At 39.0% G+C, this 26,117-nt stretch overlaps 1 protein-coding gene across 3 annotated transcripts in view; it reads right to left on the reverse strand.

Annotated features, from left to right (window-relative positions):
* Window positions 1-26,117, reverse strand: part of BRINP3 (BMP/retinoic acid inducible neural specific 3) — a 238,220-nt gene that overhangs the window by 82,189 nt on the left and 129,914 nt on the right. For all 3 annotated transcript variants that reach the window (XM_065842591.2, XM_065842590.2, XM_071810578.1), the window contains 2 exons: window positions 16,437-16,627; window positions 5,599-5,789 (listed from right to left, as the gene is read on the reverse strand). In XM_065842591.2, coding sequence (XP_065698663.1) covers window positions 5,599-5,789; window positions 16,437-16,627 — 382 coding nt within the window. The remainder of the gene's footprint in view (window positions 1-5,598; window positions 5,790-16,436; window positions 16,628-26,117) is intronic.

Here is a 26,117-nt window from a genome sequence, read left to right on the forward strand (position 1 = left end):
CTACTCTGCTCTTCTGTGTCCACACCCGCAGTGCTGCATTTGGTTCTGGGACTCTCAACATGAGAAGGATGTAGACCTGTTGGAGTGGGTCCAGAGGAGAGCATGAAGATGATTTGAGGGCTGGAACACCTCTCTTATGAAGACAGGCTGAGAGAGTTGGGGTTGTTCAGCCTGGAGAAGAAAAAGACCTGGGGAGACCTTATTGTGGCTTTTCCATACAAGAAAGTTGGAGAGGAACTTTTTAAAGTGGTATGTAGTGATAGGATATGGGGTAATGGATTTAAACTGAAAGAACGTAGATTTAGATTAGATATAAGAAAGAAATTCTTTACTGTGAGCGTACTGAGGTGCTGGAACCGACTGCCCAGAGAAGCTGTGGATGCCTCATCCCTGGAAGTGTTCAAGGCCAGGGTGGACAGGGCTCTGAGCAACCTGGTGTAGTAGAAGGTGTCCCTGTCCATGGCAAATCCTGGAACTAGATGATCTTTAAGGTCCCTTCCAACCCAATCCATTATGTGATTCTATGATCCCTGTTAGTTTCGAAGTCCAAAATTCCAGGAACACCTTTGTATCAGAGCTGATTTGTGCACTGATGTGTTATGCTTTATCTGCAAATATAATGTCTTTCAATTTGTGCTTTAAGTCTTGCCTGTTCCAAATAATAATTTCTTTTGTTTTATTCAGATGTGTATTACCAAAAGGGTAGTTAAGTTCTTCCTAGTAAGAGGATGAGTTAAATGAAGCATTATTAATAGCCATAGTCTCTTCTTAAAATATAAAGAGCTCTGCTAGTATGATAGAATCAAGTATACTGCATCTTAAAAAGCCATTCAAAATGTAAATAAAGTTTATTGACATTAAAGGAAGGGAAAACAAACTATCCAAAAGATAACTATCTGTTTTTTTTTTTCTTTTCAATGAAACTAAGCTCTATGTACACACATACAAATTGTGTTTTAAGACACAGAATTGCTATCTAAGAATTAATCAAAACTGATCATATCAAATAATAAACAGATTCTGAATATGATTTTTTTTAATGTTAACTAGTCAGCAATCAAAAAATGATTGTGTATCACTTGGAAAACTTCTAATATAAATTCAGAATTTCAGGGATTTCTAAACCTCTTCCAATATCTTTTGTCAGAGACTGAAAATAATTCTGTCTCAAACACTGTGGCAAAACCAGTTCCTCCAGTCACAGGGGATGGGACATTGTCAGACTGAAAAGAATCTGCCTCAGACATTATGGCCCAGCAGCAGGAGATGGGACACTCAGGAGAAGGTGAATTTCGATTTACTCCCAACACAAGCTGAGGAGCCGCAGACAAAGGCTGCTGGTGACACAGGAGGGGGACACGACAGAGAGCACGGAGCTCCATCTTCTGATCAGTCCAGCCTGGCACAGAGGGAAAAGCCAAGATTCTTTAAGATGGCCGAGACTTGTCCGTCCTTGTCCATCCTTCGCAATCACCCCCCAGACCTTTCTCTCTTTTGCAATAGCACCTCTGCAAAACACCAAAGGTTCCCCAGGCAGGCAACCCAGAGGGCTGTAAAATGCTCATTGTACAGTGCTGGAGGTCCCACCATCCTGAGGACATTCCAGTCCCGTCACAGGAACCGAACCAGCACCTGTGGCCACTGTGCTCCCGAACTACAAACCCTGGCAGCCCTGGCAGGGACAGCGGGGACCGCACGTCCCTGGGCCAGGATTGTGAGTCCTCCCATCTCCACTGGGAGCTGTGAGAGGAGTGGGATCCCTCAGTTGCTCTCTGCCTTTCTTTTCTGTTCTCTTCTTTCTTCACTTCTCTTTTCCTTCCCTACATCCCTATTTCAGTGCCTCTCCTCCTGTGAGCAGTATAATCACACAAGGCTCACAGCCCCACATGTGCCACAAACCCCTTCAGGTAAATCCTTTTGCTGTTAAATTGTCCACCAATTAGGTTTAAGTAATGTAAATCTTTCTGCCACTGAATCATCCACTAATTGGGCCGAGCTGCAAAATACAAGGTGTTGTCTTTCTTGTTTACAGAGCTTAAGTGTTGTGTGTGCTGTTCTCCATCCAAGGGGCCCCACGGACATGAGTCACCTCTGCCCCCACTCACACCTCTGGGTGGGGTGTGACACCTTTATATTGGATTTCTTTGGTGCTGGTCAGAAGGGAGTTATGGTGAGCTGAGAGAGATTTCTTGGAGTCCCTTTGCAAATCCCTGTTTGATTTCTCATGCAGAGAAGGCTTTGTGCAGAGCTGCGGTGCACAAAGCAAACACAGAATTGCTGTGACTTAAAAAGCTGCCCAGTAGTTTACAATGCAAAACCCCACTCAATTTACTCTCTGTGACAACCTTGAAGCACTCCCCCCTGCCCCGTTCCAATTAAAACAAAGAATGATGTTTTGCCTTAAACATCTAGTTTTTGATACTTTGTGTGGAAAAGATAGATGGCTGTGGAGGCAGACACTTTGTCTTTTCTTTCCCAAGGTTTTGTGAAAGATAGAGGCAATTAGCAGTGCTGCTGTGAAGGCCTCATGGTCTAACTGGGATGATAGAGATGAACCATCTGTGGGACAACCAATTACCAGAAGAAACCATGAACTAACAGCTACTCCTGATGGTCAGTATCATGAACTTTCCCCTACTTTGAAGACTCCAGACCCATTTCCAGAAGAGTTTTCCTAATTTAGCATGAAAAGCAAACAGAGGGAGGAGACAAACCACCCTCTCCTATCTCGCATGTAAATGAACTGGGTTATAAAGCAACTTCATATGTGATATGACCTGGTAGCATGTACAAAAATCTTCAATGCATTCCGCCCTCTCCACAGGATATCACGGGACTGATTGGCCTATGAAGCAGTGATATCTTACACCCTCTCTCTCTGATACCTTAGTTTTCCTTCTCTCTGTTCCTTCTTCTTGAGCATATAAAGGTAATATCATTGTGAGTTCTGTTGCTAAAGTCTTGTTAAGTTTTGTGATATAATAATATATTTTTGCCAAGTTACTAATTGCTGTAATTTGCATTCCACCAAGTGCTTTTAGTAAGTTCATAATTAAATTGGACCTCTTGAGTGACTGTCTGTCATTCACTTCCCATTACCATGCAGAAATACCTAGAGTTAACTTGCACCTGATCTCACCTGGTGAGTCAGGGTGCACGTTGCATTCAGAGTTAACTCATCCCTCATCTCACCTGGTGGGAAGGGACAATCTCCTTCCCAGAGCAGCCCAGGGCCGAAGGCACTGAGTTGGCTGGTGACCACCCTGGTCCTCAGCACCCCAGAGTGGCACTTCTATCAGATCAGCTGTAAAGCTGATCTATTGGAACAGAGAGATCTGGCTTTGCAGCCCTACAGAAAGCCCGTATTCTACCTCAGAAGTCACTACACACATTTTAATAAATAAACTTGAAATATCCTATTTACACCATGGATCTAAAACTTTATTTGATGGTTTTCCAATTCAAAAAGAGCAGTGTTTCAAAAATCTGTGTGGGGAGAGAACAACAACAACAAAAAAATGCCTTCCCTGGCTGCTTTTGTGTTCCTAGTTTACAACAGGAACAGTTTTTCTGTTCAGTTGAGTGTTCTGGCAACAGAAATTTGTAATGCAAATGCTCCCGGTCTCTCAATGACAACAAGCTAAAAGGCGAGGGTTTCGTGTATCAGCACTGTTGCATCCGATATGAGAACCATTTTCTAGAGACCTGCTGCAGTCAATTAACCAAATCAGATTTGCTGACGGACTGCATCTTGCATTTGTATCCTGCTTGTGAACAGTGAGGGAGTGGAGAGAAAACTTAGTCATTTTGCAGTGTTTGTAAAAACCTTTGGACATGCAGAAGGTTCATTACGTAAATTGCTAGCAAGAAGAGTTGAATTTTGCATTATGATACAAATTTGCTTTAAAATAAGTTAGAGAATAGAAAGGACATATTTCCTTTATGCACCATTTTGTCTTTACATTTCTATGTTCTATCAGTTCAGTTACCACTGGTTTCAGCCATAAATTAGCATACAAGGAAAGTTTTGCATGTGCAAAAAAACAGAAGGAACCTAGTTTTAAAGGTTGCTGTACATCTACATATTAAACAATGAGATCATAAAGAAAAGTCAGGTCAGAGGGGTGCACAGTACCATGGTTTGCAGCAAGACAGAGTGATCCACTGGGCAGCCCTTCAGTGCAGTCGGACTCTGTGTTGATTCTACTGTATTTTCAGCTGTTGTGCCTGAACAGCCAAACTCCATCCTGCACCTAGGGCTGACCAGCTCTGATGTGAGGTTACCTGCCATGCCGCAAGCCTGCGATGGATGCTACAGGAGGAATATCTTCTATATACCAGCAGCCAAACTGAACAGGTGCTGCCAAGCCATAAATTCCAGTTGTCTCTTTCTTACTGTAAAGGTTCTCACACTCCCAAGGAGGTAAATCTATATTTACTTGAGTAACAGCTAAGCTAGTTGGAAACTGCAGATTGACTTCAGACGGTATTTAATGAAGATCTTAGTTACCAATGGAAAGATCCAATGAACAAAATGGATTTTAAATCACATCTTACATTAAAAGCTTCATAATTAATGCATACTCAACTGCACATTAAAATTTTATTTGCTGTTCAATGCTAGAGTTGGAATGAGAGAGGTTATTTCAAATAAGCAGCATTAGGCTACAGAGCTGCTCAGAAGAACAGTTGCTGTAAGGGAGTGGAGCATCTGCCTTACAAGGAAAGGCTGAGGGAGCTGGGGTTCTTGGGCTTGGAGGAGACTGAGGGGTGACTCATTAATGTTTACAGATATATAAAAGATGAGTGTCAGGAGGATGGAGCCAGGCTCTTCTCGGTGACAACCAATGGTAAGACAACAGGTAATGGGTACAAACTGGAACATAGGAGGTTCCACTTAAATATGAGAAGAAACTTCTTCATGGTGAGGGTGTCAGAGCCTGGCCCAGGCTGCCCAGGGAGGTTGTGGAGTCTCCTTCTCTGCAGACATTCAAACCTGCCTGGACACCTTCCTGTGGAACCTCATTCTGGGATTCTGTGATTCTGTGATTCTGTGTTGTTTTATGTAATACCTGCCAGGGCACTGATCTTAGCCAGGCATCCTCCAGTGGTATGAGTGACATACAGCTGCCAGTCGGCAGGATGCTTTGACTGACAAGTCGTACTAAAATAAGTTTGTAACAGAAATTAAGGTGCACCTCCACAAAACTGCAGAACCAAGAGCTCCAAATTGTTCCAAAGGTCAGTAAGAAAAAAAAAAAAAGAAAAAAAAAGAAAATAAGTATGACAGAACCATATGCACCTGTACAGATATAAGTTTGTCATAAATGTAAAGGGGGTTGTCTCAATGACCAAACTCTTCTATAAGGGCCAGTTGTATCATTCAAATTATGTACCACTTATCAAGAGTAATGCCTTCACTGTGTTAGACCCTCTTCTAAACTAGAATCTTCATTATCAACTGAGTTCTTTTATTCAGGTTAAAAGGTTCAGAACAAAAATTACTGTTTTGCTAACAAATCTTTTTTTACTAATCAGGACGCATCTTTGCTGAGAAGCAGCTGGTGAGTCTGGAAACACACCCGAGGAGCTCCCTACCTTGATGGCAGTGGAGGCGATCTGGATGTGGTGGAGCCGGCGCAGGGTGCTGTCCCTGTCGATGAAGTATGAGGCTGCCAGCTGGTGCAGGGTCTCCAGGGTGACGGTGGAGCTGTTTGTGCTGGGATCGCTTCCGTCCGACCTCTTGCTCAGCTTCCGTTTGTCCACAAAAATCGTGAGCGACTCCTCTCCTGAGCAGGGAAACAGGAACAACAATGTTCATCAGGGACAGTTCCGTAAGTCGCACGTTGCCAGAAATAAGGTGGCAAACCAGTTTTCTCCAGCTGTTGTCTAATGTTCAGATATCCCTCCCTGATAGCAGATGCAGATATTTCAGTACCTAAGCACATGGACAACAGATACTATTCTAGGTATCTATTCTTCTTTTTTTTGAGTACCTTGTGTAATTAACAAATATACAACAGGACACATTTGTGCCTAAAATGCAACGACACTGGGGGTACTTCTGCTATATTAACCCCTATTTGCCAGTAATATTGTGTAGATATTCAATTTAAATTAAACATAACCTATTTATTTCCAAAGTTGCTTAGTACCTTCATTTTTTAGTCAGCATAAAAGAAAGTAAAAACAGTGCAATGCTTTAGAATTTTTTTATTTTAAAACATATATCTAATTTCAGAAAAAAGTTACAACTTGTTATAAGCAACCTTGTTGCAAGCAATCCCATGCTTTCTAATAAATTCAGCAATGCCAGGATGTTGACACGTGATATAACAGGCATTTAAACCCAAATTTATATAACCAAAAAGCATAAAAATATGTAATAAGAATGTTAATAAGTTTCTTTTAAAAAAAGGAAACATAAATAACACTTTCATAACTCCAAGAGGTGTCTTTCCAAAAGAAAAGAGAAGCTCAAGCATCTTATGTTGCGGATATCGCATTTCCTTTTGCGTTAAAGAGACATAGAGAAATACTATTGAATATAGAAATTTTGATTCCTGTAGGATTATTGAAAACAAAACCAAAGAAAAATCTCACTTGTTTAACTGAGGGAGTTCTTAAGAACCATTCCAGACCTACCAATACTGTTAAACTTGTAAGGAATTCTCCACTTTTACTATTTATTTAACGGATTTTTTTTCTGCATTTCAGGCTAAACAAGAATTCATTCACTTAGCAATGTGATTAGACAGAACTATTTACTTCAGAATAATAAGTAGAAAAGTAATTTGCTTAGTATTTTCTTCTGTGCAACTTATATCCAAAGTAACTACAAAACTTTCTGAGTCTGTATTTGGTAACCTGCATTCTTCGACATAAACTCAAGAATTAGTTAATAATATCATTATACCTGCATTTTAGGTGCTGGATATCTCCACTGAATGCCATTTCATTGTTCCTGGAAAGGAAACTGCCCTGATACATTATGACTTGCCACTGTGCTGGTTTCGCTACTCACCCATCTGCTGCAATGGCATTTTGCCCATGCAGAGGACAGGATGCCAGCTTTGGATGAGTATACTTGCCAAAAAATATAGCAGTAGAGGCATAATATATAGGATGAAAACATGACATCATCTTTAAATGGAGATAATGGTGGTGGTGGGCAATGCTAAATGAAGAATGCATACATCTGTGCAGGAGACCACATCAGTTGACAAATTTGACACACAGCTACCTCAACTTGCAAAATTCATTTTTTTTTGGAGAAAGAGGAGTACATTCATGCTAAGCAATGTACTTTACAGCAGTTCCCAATGTCTCACAAATTCAGAGGACAGTCAGGCACTTCAGACATTACACAGGCAAAATTGCCAGTATCCAGGAGCCTCTTGTCTAATTAGAGCTGCCGGGCTTGTCCAGTATGTTAATTTTGTCCTGGAAGGGACAGCTGATGCCCAGGACAGCTGGCTATTCCAGCTGGAGCCTACCTCAGTTTTCACCACTATATTTACACTTCTCCTACAGTTTTGTAATGGGTAATTTTTTTTGTGCATGCAGTCATCAAAGCAGAGAATAATTGCCTGAACTCCAAAGAGCCAGGAATTAAAGCAGCCTCTGTAACAGGATTTCCCCATTCAGTTACCTAGCCTTTCTACTGTAAAGAATAAACATAAGTTTGCATTTTATTTAACTGTGGGTCAAAACCTCCTGCAGAGCACACTGGGGTTGCTTGGTGGGGCAGGCGTGAGCACGTTGCATGAGCACAGACTTGTGCACCACATTTTGCTAAACTTCCTGGGTGAGAGGTGGTGCTGGTCCTGGGGCCAGTAGGACATTATTCACCGCATGAGCAGAACATTCAAAACACAGCAAAGTCTTATGACTTGTACTTTGAGAGAAATTTGCCATCAAAATCTTGTCTAGGTTCCAGCATTGTTGGCATTCAACTATGCCTATGCAATAAAATCTGCCTTTTCAACACCTGCCTTGTGACTCTAGACAATATCCCAGAATCCCAGAATGTCAGGGATTGGAAGGGCCATGGGAAGCTCATCCAGTGCAATCCCCCCATGGAGCAGGAACACCCAGCTGAGGTTCCACAGGAAGGTGTCCAGGCGGGTTTGAATGTCTGCAGAGAAGGAGACTCCACAACCTCCCTGGGCAGCCTGGGACAGGCTCTGACACCCTCACCAGGAACAAGTTTCTTCTCATATTTAAGTGGAACCTCCTGTGTTCCAGTTTGAATCCATTGCCCCTTGTCCTATCATTGGTTGTCACTGAGAAGAGCTTGGCTCTGTCCTCCAATCTGAAAGTTGTTTCTGAAATAAAAAGCAATAGAGTGGCCTGCAATTTGAGCCAGGGGTCGTGGGCTCTGTGCAGCTCTTTGTGGAGGTATAAAGACACAGTTGTGTCAGATCAGGCAACATCAGGATTCATAGGGATAGATAATGTATTGATGAATGGTTCACACTGTGCAAATAAGGTGCAAAATTTCACTAGGAGATTTCTCTCATTTTTTTCCACTTTTCCAGAGACTTTAGCTAGTGTATTTAGATTCAAGTGACTTTTACAAGCTCAGCTGGCTTTTGACTGAAAATATATTATTGCAGAAAATCACTGGAAAGTAGAGAAAAAAAAATTATAGTTCTTTCATTTCATTAGCTAGTATGCCACCCCATGGTGTGGTGTGACCTTTTTGATTAACCTGTATTAGTTACAAGTAGAGGTGGTGAGACTGCTTTTATTTCAACAGAATTGTGATAAGTTTTATTATTAAACCAGAGTTTGTTTATTTTTCTGCCATTAAAAACATTTGTTTTTCAGGGGGCAGAGAGCAGAACTGCAATAAAAATGCCCATTAAAAACAACAATAACAACAACAACAACAACAACAACAACAACAACAAACCTTGAAAAAGGATAGTGTTGTGTGTCACATTATTTTGTTTTGATCAGAAAATGTCAGGAAAAGAACCTTTGAGCCCCTCATGGTTATTACACCATGCTATTTTCCTAGTCCTGCTTGATTCCATGCTGCTGTGGCACTTGCTGGTAGGGACATTTTGGCAGAAGGATCTTCCCGCATTCCCAGTCCTTTTTGTCTGTATCCCTTCTCCTTGACAGATACGTTGTGTTTTTATGCTCTCTAACCAGATTGAAATGATTTTGATTGTTTACTTTGACTCAGATCACATCAGATCACATCTCCTAAGGTTGAGGGAAAGCACGCAGTGGAGTGATGTGGCCTTTTGTATAAACGTGAAAGAAGCTCTTTCTCCTCCAAAAAATCTCTGTTTTTATTGCATCTCAAACAAGCGTGTCCTAATTCATCACTGGTATGCTCAAGCACTACGCTAATACCAGGTGCAACCAGGTTTCAAAAATACTTGCCGTTCAAAAGGCATCTTACAGAGTCTGAAAGTTTTTCATCTGTCAAAGCTGATTTAGCACTTGCTAGAAAAAGTAGATGAAAAACCTGAGAACTCCTGCATATGCTGATATGCAGGCATCCGTGTCACTGAGAAGTTGTCACAAGGCTCCCTTTGCACCCAGGATTCTGGGGTTTGTGAAGTAACATCACGGACTCATAGTTGATTTGTGGAAGACAATTTGAGTTTTAAGTTTATTTAGAGAAAATTAAACCTATGACAAAAGAGATTCTTCTGTCACATTTGAAACATGGATAAATCTTGGTTTTTAATGGTTACAGTCTGCCATCATGACATGAGCTAAGAAGACATTGAAGCATTAGCTAAAAAACAAATGTGATTTAGAAAACTATTCAAGGTTATGAATTTTAACAATAGACAATTTTTAATGACAGTTTATCATAACAAAACAATATTCCACATTGGATCTACACAGCTGTGTTTTCTGTGAGCTCTGAAAAAAAATATTCTCTCTCTTTTACCAAATTCAAGAGTAAGTTAACTTCACTTTCTCAGTTTTAAAAGAAATAGCATAAAAAACATTTGGTCATGCTCACAAAACAATACCACATAATCCAATTATTTGTTCAAGAAATTGTTGGAATCACTACCCCAATGCTTTATTATTATGCAGCTGTTGTCACTGACAGATATACATTGGGGGGCAGGAGAATGACATTCACACTACAGACTGACCTTGGCACAGTATATGCTAATGTCCCTGGAATTTGCAAGCTTATAAATTAGCCTATATATTTAATTCTTTCTAGGTTTATATGAGCATATTTTCTAGGATTTTTATTTATAAGTTAAACTCCCAAGTTAAGAAAAGCACTCAACATGCTGTTTTTAAAAAAAATAAAACTAAGAAATAAAAAATGCATATAGAAATTTACGTAGATACGTAACCCACCCATGGCCATTTAGATATAAGAATCCTAAACAACAGTTTGTTATTAGCATTCCGAAATTAGAAATTAATTTCGTGTGCATCTTAAGAGTATCTTCACAAATTATTTAAATAAAAAATGGAAATCACCATCATTGACCTGGTAGAATTGGAATAATATTGTAACTAAATGTAACTGTCTATTGAAGGAATAAATTTGTTATACATACTATACATAATAATACATATTCATATGATTTAGATACTTTGTGCTATTTTCTGTCCCAATTATTGAGAGATTGTTCTCTTGTACCCACATTGTAGCTATGAAAGGATCATATGCCTTGACATTTCATATTTTCATCTGTAGACTGGGTAGTGGTGGGAGAAAGCAGTGATACAAGCAGTTCCTATCACTTCACGTCAGAAAGTGAGGGAACAGTAATAAAAGGATAACACTCAAAGGCAGGTATATCTGAGCGTCATCCACAGCTGCTGACTTAGAGCTCTGTCTTCACACAATCATTTGTATCTGTGTTGGGTGCCCTGGGCCCCCAGTCAAACCGGAGCAGCGTGTTCAGGCTCCACAGGAGGGAAAGGCCGGAGATGCAGCCGGGCCCAGAACTTTTGTTTTGGGAAACCCCCAAGGAAACAGAACAGGTACTGAACCCTGATGAGTTGTGGGTGCAGGGGGTGTCGTGCAGACCTGTCCTGTGTGTGCAATTTGACTACAAACAACCACTTTATTCCATAAATCTGACAGCATGGGGGAGCTGACTTTGAGCCCTCTCTGCCAAATAAGCTGGCTGTATGGCAATGGTTTTAATTCTCACAGGTTTCATACTGATCATTTAGATGAAGGAAATGCATACTGAATATAATGAATCATCTAGAAGTATAAAGTTGTGTGATTTTTAGTATGATCTTTGCTTCATGTTACTCGGTAAGCTGGATTTGCTGAAATCTTAAGCTGTAAAGTTCTGTACATATTTACCAAAAACAACTACAAACTACGCTGAACACTTACAAGACAAGGGCTGTTTTGCACTTTTCTGAGAAGAAAAGGATTTATTCAGACAGAACAGCACCTGCGAGGCCATGGGCCATGAACAGTGTCTACAGCTGAACAAAACAAAGGCCCATGTGAGAGCAGTGAAAAGGATCCCGAGCGGAGCAAGGAGCCCCACAGCGCAGTGTTGCTGTTGGGCTGAATCACGGTGTGAATGGTCTGTAGATACAAAAGTCTGTGGCTTCTGTGCTCAGGTTGGGCCTCTGCGCAGGCACCAGCTTGAGCCAGCCCTGCTGCTGCTCTGCTCCATTACATTTATTCTTTTTTTCTGATAATTTTGTTTCCTGACAATCTGCCCTGCACACGGTTATCAACCCTCACCTGAAAGTTTGCTGCTGGAGCTCTAAATGCAGATCCCAAAGTGAACAGTTATCATGAAGGGAACGCCTGAAAGTTTGCTTTTGTGAACGGGTACAGGCATCCCCTGAGAGTTTGCCTTCGCAGCTCTAAATACAGACTTTGGAGCGAGTGGTTATCAGGGAGAGAAGAATCCTGAAAGTTTGCTTTGTGAATGGGCACATGCTCCTGGAGAGCAGGTCAGCAGCATTTGGCTTGGTGTATTTCCCCCATGCAGTAAACAATAGAGTGAAACCCCCACCAAACTCAACATTTTAAGTTGCACTTCTCTTTGAGAAATCTAAACATTGTTCTGTGGTGAGCAGAACCCTAAATTACTCCCTTGCGACAGTGTCTTACAAAGATATAAAGGTCTATGAAATCATCAACAGTTTCTGATTAAATAGAATACCTCAGCTACAATAGCTGTAATGCATTACAGTAAGGAAAAAAAAAAAGAAAAAAAAGTTATACCTTTGCTATAAAAAGTAGCTTAGTTCTACTGGAAAATCTATTTATGTATGGATCACAGAATGTACCATTAGGGTTTTATCAGGTCATTTTCCCAGGCTTAGGCAGGTGCTGATGAATGTGCACAGGTTCAAATAGTATATGAATTTGTACCAGGCCAGATGTGGTATCATTTCTGTGGTTCAAGTGAATAACAGAGCACGTTAGTTCCATATGTACCACATGGTTTGAGGTTTTAAATTGTTCTTCATTGAGTAGATGAGTAAATAAAAGAAAAGAAAGAGAATACATTTTTGCATTTTTTTCTTCTTCTTAGTATCCATAATCTTAAATGCTGGAAAAATATACATATGGGAGGGGGCAGTCTGATGCTAAATGTTGAAGTTTCAGTCATTTGGGACTGGAGTCTCCCTCCCCTATTTGTTAATAGTTTGTGTCTTACCTTGAAAGAAATGTGAAAGAAAACAAAGGTCATATCAGCAGTTACTGTAAATGATCATAAATCCTTCAGAATTCATTGAGATTCACACTTTTACAACATCTGACAATTTCTCCCATCTCTGTACGCAGAGTAATGTACTGCTCAAGAGGAATATTAATCAGGGACAGAAAATCTGACCCTTTTTATTCAGCGCATAGAATAGTAAAAGAGTAACTACCAAACTGTAATCAGTGGAGAGGCGAATGACAAGAGATTGGGGTCAAGCTGATCTACTGATGCCTGTTAGGGTTGTCTGGTATAAAGACAAATCTACTTTTTTTTTTTTCTTTTGATTCTCAAAGCCTTCAACATTATCAAGAGATATTTACTGACCCAGAGAACTGAATGTATTGATGGTCTGGTAATGAACACTTTGAGCAATTATGACTGACAATAACAACTAAAATAAATCAATCTATCGTGAATGTTTGAGATTACCATTTAGCCAACTGCTTAAAAATGTGGTAGTTTCATGAGAAACCCTGGCAACCTACTGCAAATTTGTGTTCTTTTTCTGAACAATTACCATGTTTCCAGATGCAAGGAGGATTCATTTGCAAAGTCCGCTATCTTCATCTTGCAAAGCACCTAAAACCCACTCACTTCATACAGATTCCTGGAACAAGGGCCTATCATTTCATTGTAGTATGTTAAGTTATCTGCAATTTCCTCATCACCAAGTCTATTGGTTTGCTGAGCAGCCTTTACATCTATAGGTAAGAATAGCATTAAACATGAGATCCACTGATATTTTCATCCTCCTGCACTTATTTTGCAACAGTGCCCTAGGCTTCACAATAACTTCCAGTTTTGTAGCTCCCTGTTGCACACTATTTTTTGTAAACCATTAAAGTGTACAGCAGCTAATACTCTTACATATTATTCATCAGGCTGGACCTTCATTGTCTCATGCTGTATGCAAGAAAAACAGGAAAGTATAAATGCAGAACAAAAAGAGAAATAGTAATACTCTGTATTGTCTCTCATTCAAAGGAGAATCTTCGGCTTTTGGAACTGCTAGCTGAAAGCTGATAAACAATTTAGAAATACATCTCATGGAGTCAGAAAATAATCTATGCTAGAAGGGACTTCTGGCAGTCATCCAGTCCAATCCTCTGCTCAAAACAAGTCTAATTAAATGAGATGCTCAGGGACTCGTCCAGTAGAGTCTCTCTCACCTTCAAGGATGGAATTCCCTTGTATGAGTCTTTTTCTGCCTTTCCCCTAGAGTTGTTCTGGTCAGTGTTGGCTGAGCTGTATAAATATGCAATTTTGCTGATGCAAACAGGGCATGTGTTGTCCTAAAGGAGTGGTCCAGTGGCCACTCAGCATCCCCATGTGTACAGAAAATAAACAAAAATCAGCATCCATGGCTGTCCTTTCTCTGCAGATTTGACACTGCAGAAGCAGAAGCTATTCCTGGGCACAGTCACACAAGCTCACCCATGAACCCACTGCTCAATTCGGTGTTTGCTCTGCAAACACTGGGTTACGTAGGGTCCTTCTATCATGCAGCTTGAAGCTGCTCATTATGGACATTTGGCATATGTCACAAGAAGATAAAATTTCCATAAGAAATAGGAGCAGTGAGAAATGTCATTTTCCACATTATCTTGCGGCAGCAAGAAAAATAGAATTTCCCTAAGTCCTCATTTCAGAATGCCCTTGAGGAATATATTTCTGTGTTTGTGAATAAAGACTTAGGAACGTATCACAAACAACCATGTGTGAGCGTTCCCTTTATGGCCAAAAAGGGATATTCATGAAAGCCAAATGGTCACAGAGGCACACAAATCTTACCACGAGACCGTTCATTTGCCAGGCTTTCCTTTATATCCATGAATACAGATGATTTGGGATTCATTAAATAAAAGTACTACACACACTCAGTTTGGTCTTCTGCTTTTAAGAAGCTACATAACTGACAAAGCTTTCAGAATAAAACAACTTGTAATTAAAGAGAAAGTATGAATACATTATGGAAATAAAAAAAATCTAATTACATGTTAATAAAGTGTGGACAAGCATCTCGGGGAATCCCTATTCAATCTAGTCCAAAAATGACAAATAGCACATACAGGAAAGTATAGGGTTATTAGCTACCTCATGAAAGCATTCTTAGAAATTACTAATTTCCTGTAATTATTTTAACTGAACCAGTTTTTCAAAGAATTCAGCACCCATCCAACAACAATAGAAAGCAGCAGGTGTGCCTGAAACCATGCCTAAAAATTGAGGCTCAGGACCTAAATCAAAACCCACCAAAGTTAATACAAACCCCCTCTTTGACTTCATTTAGCTTTGACAGAGCCCAGAAGTCAAAACTGTCTCCCTATGAGTGGAAAATTTTTGCAAGCATGTGGTTGCTACTGCATTTTAGGGGCTTTGTGATGTGTTCTGAAGAGGGATGAAAAAAGGGTACTCTGCCCCAGTATACACTTGCTGTATACACAAGGAAATACACGGTCATTCATAAAATATGTACTTATTGTATGGAAGAAATATACCGAGTAATCAAAAGAAATTCTGGGAATTTTATTCCAAATTTCCAGTCTACACATGTAAATTTTTCTTAAAATTCTAATGGTGATGGATTTGCTGTAGAAGCACTAGTTCCCAAAATAATGATAGGAATTAGTTCCTTATTTTTTTTTTTTAAATAACTACAGTAAGACAGAAATTCACCTTGTTTCTAGAATGATCTTTTCCGAAATGGAGCTACTGTGAGCCATTTCCGTTGTTACAGATCTCACATATCAGCCAAAAGAGAATAGGAAGGCTGTCATTTCCTTAATATATGGTTAGAATTCAGTTATGAAATGTATTAAAGAGAACCATTCCTCAGGTGAATAAAGGATTTTGACAAGACTGTCCTGTTGGAAGGATACTCAATCACCAGAATTATCTTTAGTATAATGACCCACCCAGGGATAAAACCACATTTCTAAAATGTCAGTTCATTTTATAATGCCTAGATGGATAATCGCAAGCACTAATTATCTTTCATTCGGAACAATTTATGCTCTCTCTTGAACATTAGGCCTCTTCACTGGATTTCTTCAATCCATTTGGTGACTGGATCCCAGTTGCACATCAGGCTGTCCTTTTTCAAATTAGTCTGAGGGGATTTAGAGATGCAGATTCCATTAAGTTAGTAGGAATCACATGACAAAGCCTCATCATCCCATTTTGAAACTTTTAGTCCCACTAAAAGGGTAGAGTGACAATATGGGGACTTCCCAGCAGCCAAAGTAGCTCAGAAATTTCCTAGTTGAGAAGTTCTGTTGGAAATAATCATTACTGGTTTTCTTGCTTGATCTCTGTGGTGTTGTAACGGACCTACATACTTGTGTAATCTGTTCTTCTGTAAATTGTTGTAACAGACTCTTACAGAAAAAATGTCACCCTCCTTAATGACCTCTAAGTGCAGAGAAACATGCTGAAAATCCCAGGAGCAGACACACCAGGAACTTGGGACAAGTACCTCAGCCTTAGCAATGTGTTTTTTTATAATTTTGTCCCTAAAATTGTTTACGTGGAATCAGTGAAACAGAGTTTAACACCAGCTGAAGGATCAATGAGGCTTGTAGGCAAAACCTGCTCCCATGCTTTAAAGTCCAGCCCAGGGAGAGCTGCTCAGCCCAGCTCTTCTGAGAAGGGAGCCCCACCATTTTACACAGAAATCAGTTGTGACCAATTCTATCAGTTCAGTCACACCAAACTCTTACACAATGTTTTCAAGTATTAACCTACCTCCCAAGGTAGCTGATAGTAGGAAATGTGTCCCATATTTCTTGATAAGGTTTTCTGTGATCTGTTGAAGGGTCGGGCGGCGTCCGAGTAGCCTTATGTTACGGAAGAATTCAGGGGCAAGTGGCAGTGGGGAGCCAAGGAAATTTCTTCTTTCAACAGCAAGATTGTTTACTTTCCAGCGGCCGAACTCTCTGCAAAACAAAGCAATTCTCATTCAGAAATATGTCATTCAGACAAATGTTCTTCATTTGCAAACACTCTGCTCTGTTGACTAGCTGGGGGCGACTAGCTGGGTATTACAACAGGCCTTGACAGTGATACTCTGTCATGTGTTACAGGCATAGGACAAGAAATGAGTATTAGAAGTGGAGACACAACTCCATAACAAAATCATTGTTCAGAAAAAAATAAATAAAATATAAGCCACTTAGGGTGCTGCTGTTCCTATTGTTTGTCTTTAGTCCCTATGTGAATATAGACCCAAGACAACCAGATTTGCTAGAAACTGAAACTAATATCATAATTTCCAAAAATTTGACCAAGTACAACAAGTATTTTCACTAGTACAAGACAATTAAAAAAAAAAAATCATGAAACAGGCCGTGATTTTTGCTCTTTGATGACAAGCCACTTAGGCACATAGCAGGCTAATTCGAACAATTTAGAGAAACACAATCACACCACGTTTGACCTTACTATGACATTTCTGGTTTTCTGTACTTTTGGCCCCCATTTTGAGAAAATATGCAGATAGTAGTTCTGATTCCTAAAAGCAGATAACTAGAACTGAAAAGTTGTAGGAGACGTGTCCCTTCCCCTCTCCAAAATAAATCAATGATAACAGGGAAAACAAACAAGTCAATTACACAGCAATAAACACCTCTTTTATTCATTTAGTTACTAATTAAGATGCCAGATAGAGTTATTAGTGGAAGGACTCAGTGTCCTCAAAATCTGACCAAGATACACAGCATTTGCTTTCGCAAGGTTCACGGAGAGCTGTTTTGGTTACAGACTAGAGTACTGTGAGAATTAAGTCCAAGGCAACCTAGAGGCTGCAGTTTAGCTGTCACTTCATTGAGTCGTTTGTATAGTTATGTCAATTAAGATTTCCCTTAGATAAGATTGTAGAAAAGCAAACAAATTAGAGAAAGAAAGATCCTGCTGAAAGATCCTTGAAAGATCCTGCTGGAAGTGACAGTTAAATATAGTAGAATATTCCTTTACAGAAGGCAAAAATCAAGAATGCGTCAAGAAAATAATATTTGAGGGATATCACAGCAGCTGCCCTGGGTGAATGACTGGGATAAGCTACGTAACACACAGAATCATGGAATCAGAGAATACCTGATTGGAAGAGACCACAAGGATCATCTGGTCCAACCTTTCTTAACATAATCAACACTAATATTTTCTAGTACTTTTAGGTCCACAACTATTAGTAGAGCCAAAACAAATACATTCTTACATTGCCCTAACACATTCCAGCATCCTCCCATTTCTCTTGCAGATCCAATCAGTCTTAACCCCGGTCTAGCTCAGATTTACACATGTAATAGGTGACAATTTGGTGCAGCCCCTGTGAACGGCCTTTCCTCTCAGACACATTCTCGCAGATCCTATTTTTTATCAAAAAGTAATTGGAAGAATTATAGTAGAAAAAGCTTTATGCAACTTGGAAGAATTATTTTTTATCAATTATGCAATTGGAAGAATTATAGTAGAAAGAGCTTTCTGCAACTTACCGGAAATATAATGCAATTTACCAGTCTTAAAACTCTAGACATTACTGGTATGCTAAATTAGCATTAAGTTTTAAAGTTTTCTCTTACAAATTCACTTTCCTTTTAACAAGCTATGAAGCCAATAACCTCTTTTCGGTTTTTTTGTTTGTTTGTTTGTTTTTTCCAGCTTTTATGGAACTACTGCATGTTAGTAGAAAGAGATGAGAAAAATTGCAAACATTTTTTATCTCTAAAATGAAAAAAATATTCATTGGGCATATTGACCACATCAATGTAAACACTAAAAGCTGCTCTGTAAATGTACTTCTCAAGTGAAAGAAACAAACAAGAAAACCAGTTTTTTACTTAATTTTTCTGCTTTCTATGCATGTTTGAGTGAGGGTTTTGTTTTGTTTTGTTTTTATTTGAATACATCAGAAAATATAAGTCAGTTGTAGTGCCTGAACAGGCCATCAAGACATAACTGCTTTGACAGCAAGAAAAGAATACAAGCTTTAGAAGGTAAAATATTAATTTTATACCTTGGTGAAGTATTTTCTTCTAAACTTATTATCAGACTAATTGTCCATATCAAAACTGAGGATCAAATACAAGAATAACAGAAAAGTTGCAATTATTATAAAAACTGGTTTGCTGATACCCTTTATGTGATTTTCATTGTCAGAGTTTTTAAGGACAGAGAAGCCACCATAATCCTCTTGTCTGCTCCCTTTTTGATGCAAAGGAATTTCACCAAATGGCTCTTGCTGCTTATGTTTCCTGGAAAAAACATCTAATACTGACTTAAAAGCTGATGCTGAAGATTTCTCAGAATTTCTCAACAATCTCTTGTAGTATTTAACTACAGAGAATGCATTTTATTTTCAATTTGAACATTGCCAATTTCAGTTTCCAATTTTTGGAGCTTTTAATGCACAGATGCAAATTAAAATTCTTTCTAAATATTAGGTACATTCTGTGTAACTAATTACAACTCTTGTCTGAATCTCCTCTTACTCTTCAGCTAAGTTGATTGCCTTCTTTTTTGTTTCTTTCTGAACTGTGATTTTAGATGATACATTTTACAGCTCTTCTCCAAAAGTGACAAATGATTTCTTGGAAGAGTAAGCCTAGAAATGAAGGTCTCATCCATACCAAATTCAGAAGTATTTCCAAGTCGAGGTCCTCCTGTTCTACCACAAGTCCTTTATTTACTGAATCCAGCGACTGAGTTCTTCTAGCACTATGAGCAATTTATTTGACTTAGTTAAGGAAACTTGAGTTCCTTCCACAATTTTTGCTATGGAAAGATTAATTTGCCTTATCTTACACTATTTCAAAGTGGAGAAGTAGACTAATGATTTTGTAAAAGTTTTGGCTCTTTTTTGATTCAGAGCATATCAGTGGAAACAAATCTTGATGCAGCAAGTAATCATTCTTTGACATTCACTGCTGAGGAAGCTGAGGAGTAGAATATGGAAGCTGGATTTTTCTTTCTTTTGAAAGATGACAGTTTTATAACTCTGCCACAGGATGAGCTGAAGTTTTTAGAGAACATACAAACTAGCTTTCATATTTTCCTGAAGTCTTTCTTAAACGAAGTGGTTTCGAATATGGAGAGATGAAGACCTAAACCCTCTGGGAGAAACAAGAGGAAGCTTCATCTCTGGAGATAAAAGAGGACACCAAAGCTGAGCTACCTGGCTGCAGGAGCAGTGACACCTAGATGAGGACAAGCAAGAAGTGACTAGCAGCTTCTCCAGCAGGAAACCTGAGGAAAGATTTCAGACTTTCAGAAATTTCACTGGAAGTAAAATAACATCCTTATGTTCCTTTTATATATAAATAAATATAAATTACATATAAATATGTATTTTATATCAGTGTATATATATGTTTGCTTTCTTTGCTTGATCTCACCATTCTCTCCTATTTCCTTCTCTCCTCTCTTATCATACAGTAAAGCTCAGCCTTTATTTATTTGTTTGTCTTGCAGTCATTCTCTCTAACACAAACTCTTCAGCCCTCAAACGATTTTTGTACCAAATGTGCATTATTCTCCTTTAGAAATCATGTTCCTGTCCACCGCCAAAGGCAGACTAGCAGGCCTGACAGAGTTAATGATCTTCTTCTTAGTAGAGAAAATACTGTCTTCCAAAGTCACTGGAGTACCATTTATCAGAAGAACACCTCCCACAGAACGGCATAGTATCAGTGCTGGCTGCTGGACAAGAAAACCAGTTATGCTCTGAATACAAACACTAGAGGTATTAGAAGCTTATTCTTTCCTCCTCTACCTCTTCTTCTATTGCACAAGAGCCAAGACGAGCAGCTGTCATGGTGCTATCAAGAAGTTAAGATTTAATAGCAGGCGGTACCCCCTGAGCTGCCCATCTATTTCCAGCCCGGACAATATGTTAACCATTGGACAGAGTGCTTTAATGTTCAGTGCAAAGCCTGCTGTTGAGAAGGATGATGGCTTTGAGTTCCTGGGCTTGTACAAGAGAGAGGAAATAAGTCAGTCTGGCTCCTAGGATGAAGCCTATAACAAACCGGGTTATCATCATAAGCAGTGCCAGTGGCCATGGGAAGCATTCTCACCATCTTCCTAGATATCAGAACTGTGGATTTGTATGTCCTACCAAAAATCTGTTTCCTGGCTGGTTGGCTAACACATGCAAGAGCCCTGAAGCCCAGCAGTGCCAATTCTGACCAGCTGCACCTCGTGTGTGCCACCACTTCTGTCTGCTGAATGAATGTTCTACTTGCACAAAGTTAGGTTGAAGAACGATCAATCAGAAAGTCAGTGTGGTGTAAAACAAAAAAAACCCACACAATTTAAAACACAGTTTTTATTTCAACACTATTTTTTCTATTATTTCTTACTATTTCTTATTTGTGTTGCTCTGCTATGACATTCAGAGTGATGAATAATGAAACACCTCTTATTAGGGTATTGTACAAGTCATGGACATGTTTTCATCTTGAAGGAAGCTTCAGTTGCAAGTGGGTCTGAAAGTCATTCTAGGGCAGCAGGCCAACAAGGGCTGTCAATGTCTCTTTTGAATTTAATGCCATAGCTTTTTTTTTTTTCCAAATGTGTGTATAAATTATACATTTTCTTCTATCACTGTATTAATTTCAATACATTTAAAACTTTATGGTATGGGGAGATATAGTGAAAGCTCTATATAGAACAACTAGTTGAAGGAAATATTTTAAAAAAGCAATTGAACACTAAAACTATAGCGTGCAAAAGATTTGAATGGGAATATAGTCTCTGCTATTGCAGATAATTAAGTCAGAATCAACAAAGAGATTTACGCTGAGTCTGATGGATTCTTCTTAACCATGACAGTCTCTCCTAAGGTCAACTATACACAAAATTGAGCCCAGGCAAAACTAGCAATGTTGGGCCTCATTGTAAGCAACTTACACATTTTATAAAATAATATTAGTACTGGTAAGCATAAATATTAATGAATACTATTGTGACATATTTTGGAAAGCACTCTCAGAAAACAAACTTCACACCAGTTTTAGTAATAAAGAGCTCATCTATGTTCCTTTCCCTTAATGTCTGCTAAATGAGACAGCTTCTCTCTTGGATGGTGAGGTGACTGTTTCAAATGGGCTGGAATGGCAGTGGGAAGCTGAAGCCAATGTTTCCCATGCAGCTGCAAGAGAATCTGTTGGCAGAACAGCTCCATGGGAGAATATACAGTGTTTTTCTGCACCTATCTTCTTAAAAAGCCTCAGGATTTCTTAATGCCTGAGGCCATAGCTTGAATAAGGCCAAGATGATATAAAATGGCACTACTACTGTCTTGAACTTCAGAAGAAAAAGGTCAAGGAAACATTATCATGCTCGTGATTTGCATCACGCACTGATCTGTGACTGAGGCTCGTGTCAGCTGCACAGACACAAACCAGATCAACTGCCTGGCTCTGATCAGGGTCGTAACACTGTCAGCCACATTTCCTCTGTTCTGTTCACTGAAAAAGCTGTGGCCAGCTATGGCTGTTGAGTGAAATTATACACAGGCTAATTCCTCTATAGGAGGTGGGCTCAGAGTGGATTGTACATACACCACTGAGTGTCAAACTACACCATGTTCCTACAGATTCTATAAAAGAGGATCCCATAGCAGCAATGTCCTGTTACCTTGCAGCTACGTATTAGCAGTTCTATGGCAGTAACAGAAAAGTAAGGAAAATATTTGCTAGAAGAAAAATGGCTTTTAAAGAGAAGATTCACTCACATGTGGACAGAAACAGAATCAGGTAACAGTGAAGGCTGATAATCTACATAGTTTGTCAGATGAAAAGATTCTTATTACCAACACAGGTCATAGAACTTTTGATGTTTATTAAAATCAGCTCAGTAATGGAGAATCTGATACAACCTTTCCTAAACGTTCGCTACAGTTGGTTTTTACTATTCAAAGTGAAGACGAAAAGAATTAGTCATATCTTGACTGAGCAGCCTTCTGAAAATATCTACATTTGCGTAAAAACAAGATAATAGGGACAAACACTGCAACATGGGCAAAGTAAACATAACAGCTTCACTCAATTGGAAGAAGCAGAAGGGCCTGACTGTATACAACATATCTTATAGAATCATATAATAGTTTGGGTTGGAAGAGACCTTCAAAGCTCTTCACCCAACTCAGGTTGCTCAGAGCCCCATCCAGCCTGGCCTGGGATGTCTCCAGGGATGGTTCATCCACCACCTCTCTGAGAAACCTGGGCCAGGCTCTCACCACCCTGTGTCAAAAATTTCTTCCTCATGTTCAGCCTGAGTCTCTCTCTTTTAGTTTAAAACCATCACCCCTTGTTCTATCACAAAAGGCTCTGCTCAAATGTCTGTCCCCATCTTTCTTATTGACCCCTTTTAAGTATGGAAAGGCTGCACTAAGGTCTCCCCAGTCTCTCTCTTCTCCAGCTGAACACCCCAGCTCTCTCAGCCTGTCCTCCCAGCAGAGCTGTTCCAGCCTCGGGTCATTTCTGTGGCTCCTCTGGCCCCTCTCCAGCAGCTCCATGTGTGTCCTGTGCTGAGGACCCAGAGCTGGACCAGCACTGCAGGGGGATCTCAGCAGAGCAGAGCAGAGGGAGACAATTATTTATGTCTCTTAAAACTGTCAATTATCCAGGCATGCTGATAGAAAAGAAAAAAAAAAATCAAGCGATAATAAGCTCCTTTTAAAGGTATTTCCCATTGCTGAAATGGAAAGTATTTATTCGTTAACTATATCCTCATAATTGGCTGACATTTTTCCAAAGCCAAAATGGAAATGTTTGTTGAAAATGTATGTATTTTCCTTGTTAATGTATATATTTATACCGGTTTTCACCTTATAAAAAATGAGAACTATCATTAACATTTCTTTTCCTCTTAGTATATTATTCTTTTGAAAGATCCTAGTAACAGTTCTGCCTTTCTATGTCTTTTTCATCTTATCAGTTTCCCAGCACTTGAAATTCTGCTTCCAGAACTTTAATTCATTAGTATCAGCTTCTCTTTCTTCTTGCATTATGAATATGAAATATGTAGAAATCTAGAAATAAATTTTAATTAAAAATATATACACTATATATTTAAAATGTACTCAGATGCATTTATTATGACCACTCACAGATCATTTTCCCAGATACTGTGAAATAAATGTTTTGAGACACCTCACCTGTCATGAAGATTTACTACACAAGAGGAAGAAAGGTGGCTTTCCTTTTGTCCATGTCTGATGGAAATTCGACCTCTGTAATATGTGTACCAAAACATTCCTAATGAAATCTGAGAGCAGATTATTACTGCATCTTTTCTTGTGGCTTTGATTTTTTAGTGTGTGATATCCTTCCAAACACACTTGTGAGCGTTCATTCAGACCCTCATTGTTCATCTACTTAGCTGTACCTTAGCTGAAGCTCAATCAGCCAAGCAGTGTATAGGAACAGTCTGAATAAATGCACTTACTAGGAATATGTGGCAAACTACACCAAAGATAAACAGCAAGACCACGTTTTTAAGAAGTGTTCATCTAATTATGAGAAACTGGTGAATTAGTTTGTAAAATTGCACCGGTTTGCACAGAATTTTAATTAAATTCCAAGCAAATAATTAAGTATCGCTACATATGATAACACTGAGTCACAGAGAGCAGTGGGAAATGGAGAATTCCTAGGAAAACCTACTCTTGTCTCTACTGCATCTCAAATGGAGAATGACTGGGATATTTGGGGGGTGTGTCTTACAGTCTGAGTAAACAGAACATAGATTTTGCAGCTTTTCTACATTTCTGTTTTTTGATTATTCAGATGTTCTCAGGCCAGCACGTGTTCTTTCCTATATTAATGACAATAACGATATCGATTTACAGCCTGCTGGGTAAGACAATGGCATTTTTGGAGTCACAAGTAGTTGTCCATGCAATTAATTATGAGAAGTCCAGGTCACCATTCATTTTCTTTGGTTTATATATTTATTCTTCCCTGCAAGAAGTACTGATATTATGGTTTGTCACATGTTCTAGAGGGGCAAGGAGACTGTTCATTCACCAACTTGACAGTATCTGACACCTTGTACCTGCATTGCTTAGATGGATCCAGCCTTTATACAGTCCTGGAAAGCTCAAAACATCCTTTTTTCCCTGTTCACATCTGCCCATAGGAGTCATTTGTTATCTAGGAAAAAGGTTTTGTAAAATGGTGCATTCACTTAGGCTTGCAGAAGACTAATGGAATAAAAAAACTTCCTCTGACTTGAAGATTCTTGCATCTCTTTAAATTTATTTTCAACTGTTAATGAAAGCTGATATTATCTAAATATCAATGCGATGAAAAGGTATGGATTTAAGTTTTTAAATATGATATAAAAACTGTTTCCTATGTTTTCCACAGTGCATTGATTACCTTCCCTCTCCCAAAAGATTTTTGGAGAAGCACCTATCTTACCAATAGATAAAACAGTGGTTAAGCTTTAAAATTGAGAAGTCTGCCTTGGAGAAGAGTTTTCTCATACAATCAGGAGAAGAGTTATGAGAAAGAGAAGCAGAAAGGTATATTTACAGTCTTTTTCTAACATTAAGAGCCAATAGATATCATGGTCTTGTTCCTGTAGTTGATTGTACCTGAACAAAACCTAATGACTGAGGAATTTTATAAGAAAATGAAACTCAGAATTCTTGAGTGCTCTCACTGAGGAGGATTTCACTGATTATGGATTTCACTGTACCTGATACTGCTTCAGAATCAACAAGAAAATCACATTCTTCTTGTTCTGACCAAAACTTAAAAAAAAGAAAAAAAAAATGAAAAAAAAAAAGGAACCTTTTTTTCCAGAGATAAGGGAGAAAGTTGGATCTGTGGAAGTGTTTTAGTGCATGAATCAACACATGAAAATACAGCTTGTGAAGACTGAATCAGCATAAAACTGTTGGAGAAAATAAAACATAATAGAAAATTCATTGGTTCACTGTTGGTGGATACTCCGAGATGAATCACAAGGGAAACACAAACTGCTAAAATTCTTCATCATTATTTGCCACAGTTAATAGTCTCAAAGTCTTTGAAACATCCGTTATTCCTTGTTTTAAAATTTCTGCTTCAGAACTACAAATTGTTCTGTTGTACAGGGCAATAGGGAGGCATAGAGGCAAAACCAAACTGTCATAGATAACTTAAAATGTAAAGGTAGGGTTTCTTGTTCACCCTATTTTTCATTTGGAAAACTGAGACATAGTAAGGCTGAAGATAAAGAGTTTCTGGGCTGTTTCTGGAGTGTTACTAGTGGTCAGTATTGGCTGAGGGAAACCAAAGGCTAATGTTGCTCCTGCCTGCCTGAAACTGGGAAAATGTACCTCAAATGACTGGCATCAAACAAAATATGTATTCTCAATATATTCTCAAATATATACTCAGATACTGATCCAAAGCCTTGTCTACAAAGCTATACACA

This window comes from Patagioenas fasciata, chromosome 6 (genome assembly GCF_037038585.1).
Source record: "Patagioenas fasciata isolate bPatFas1 chromosome 6, bPatFas1.hap1, whole genome shotgun sequence".
Classification (NCBI taxonomy): Eukaryota; Metazoa; Chordata; class Aves; order Columbiformes; family Columbidae; genus Patagioenas; species Patagioenas fasciata.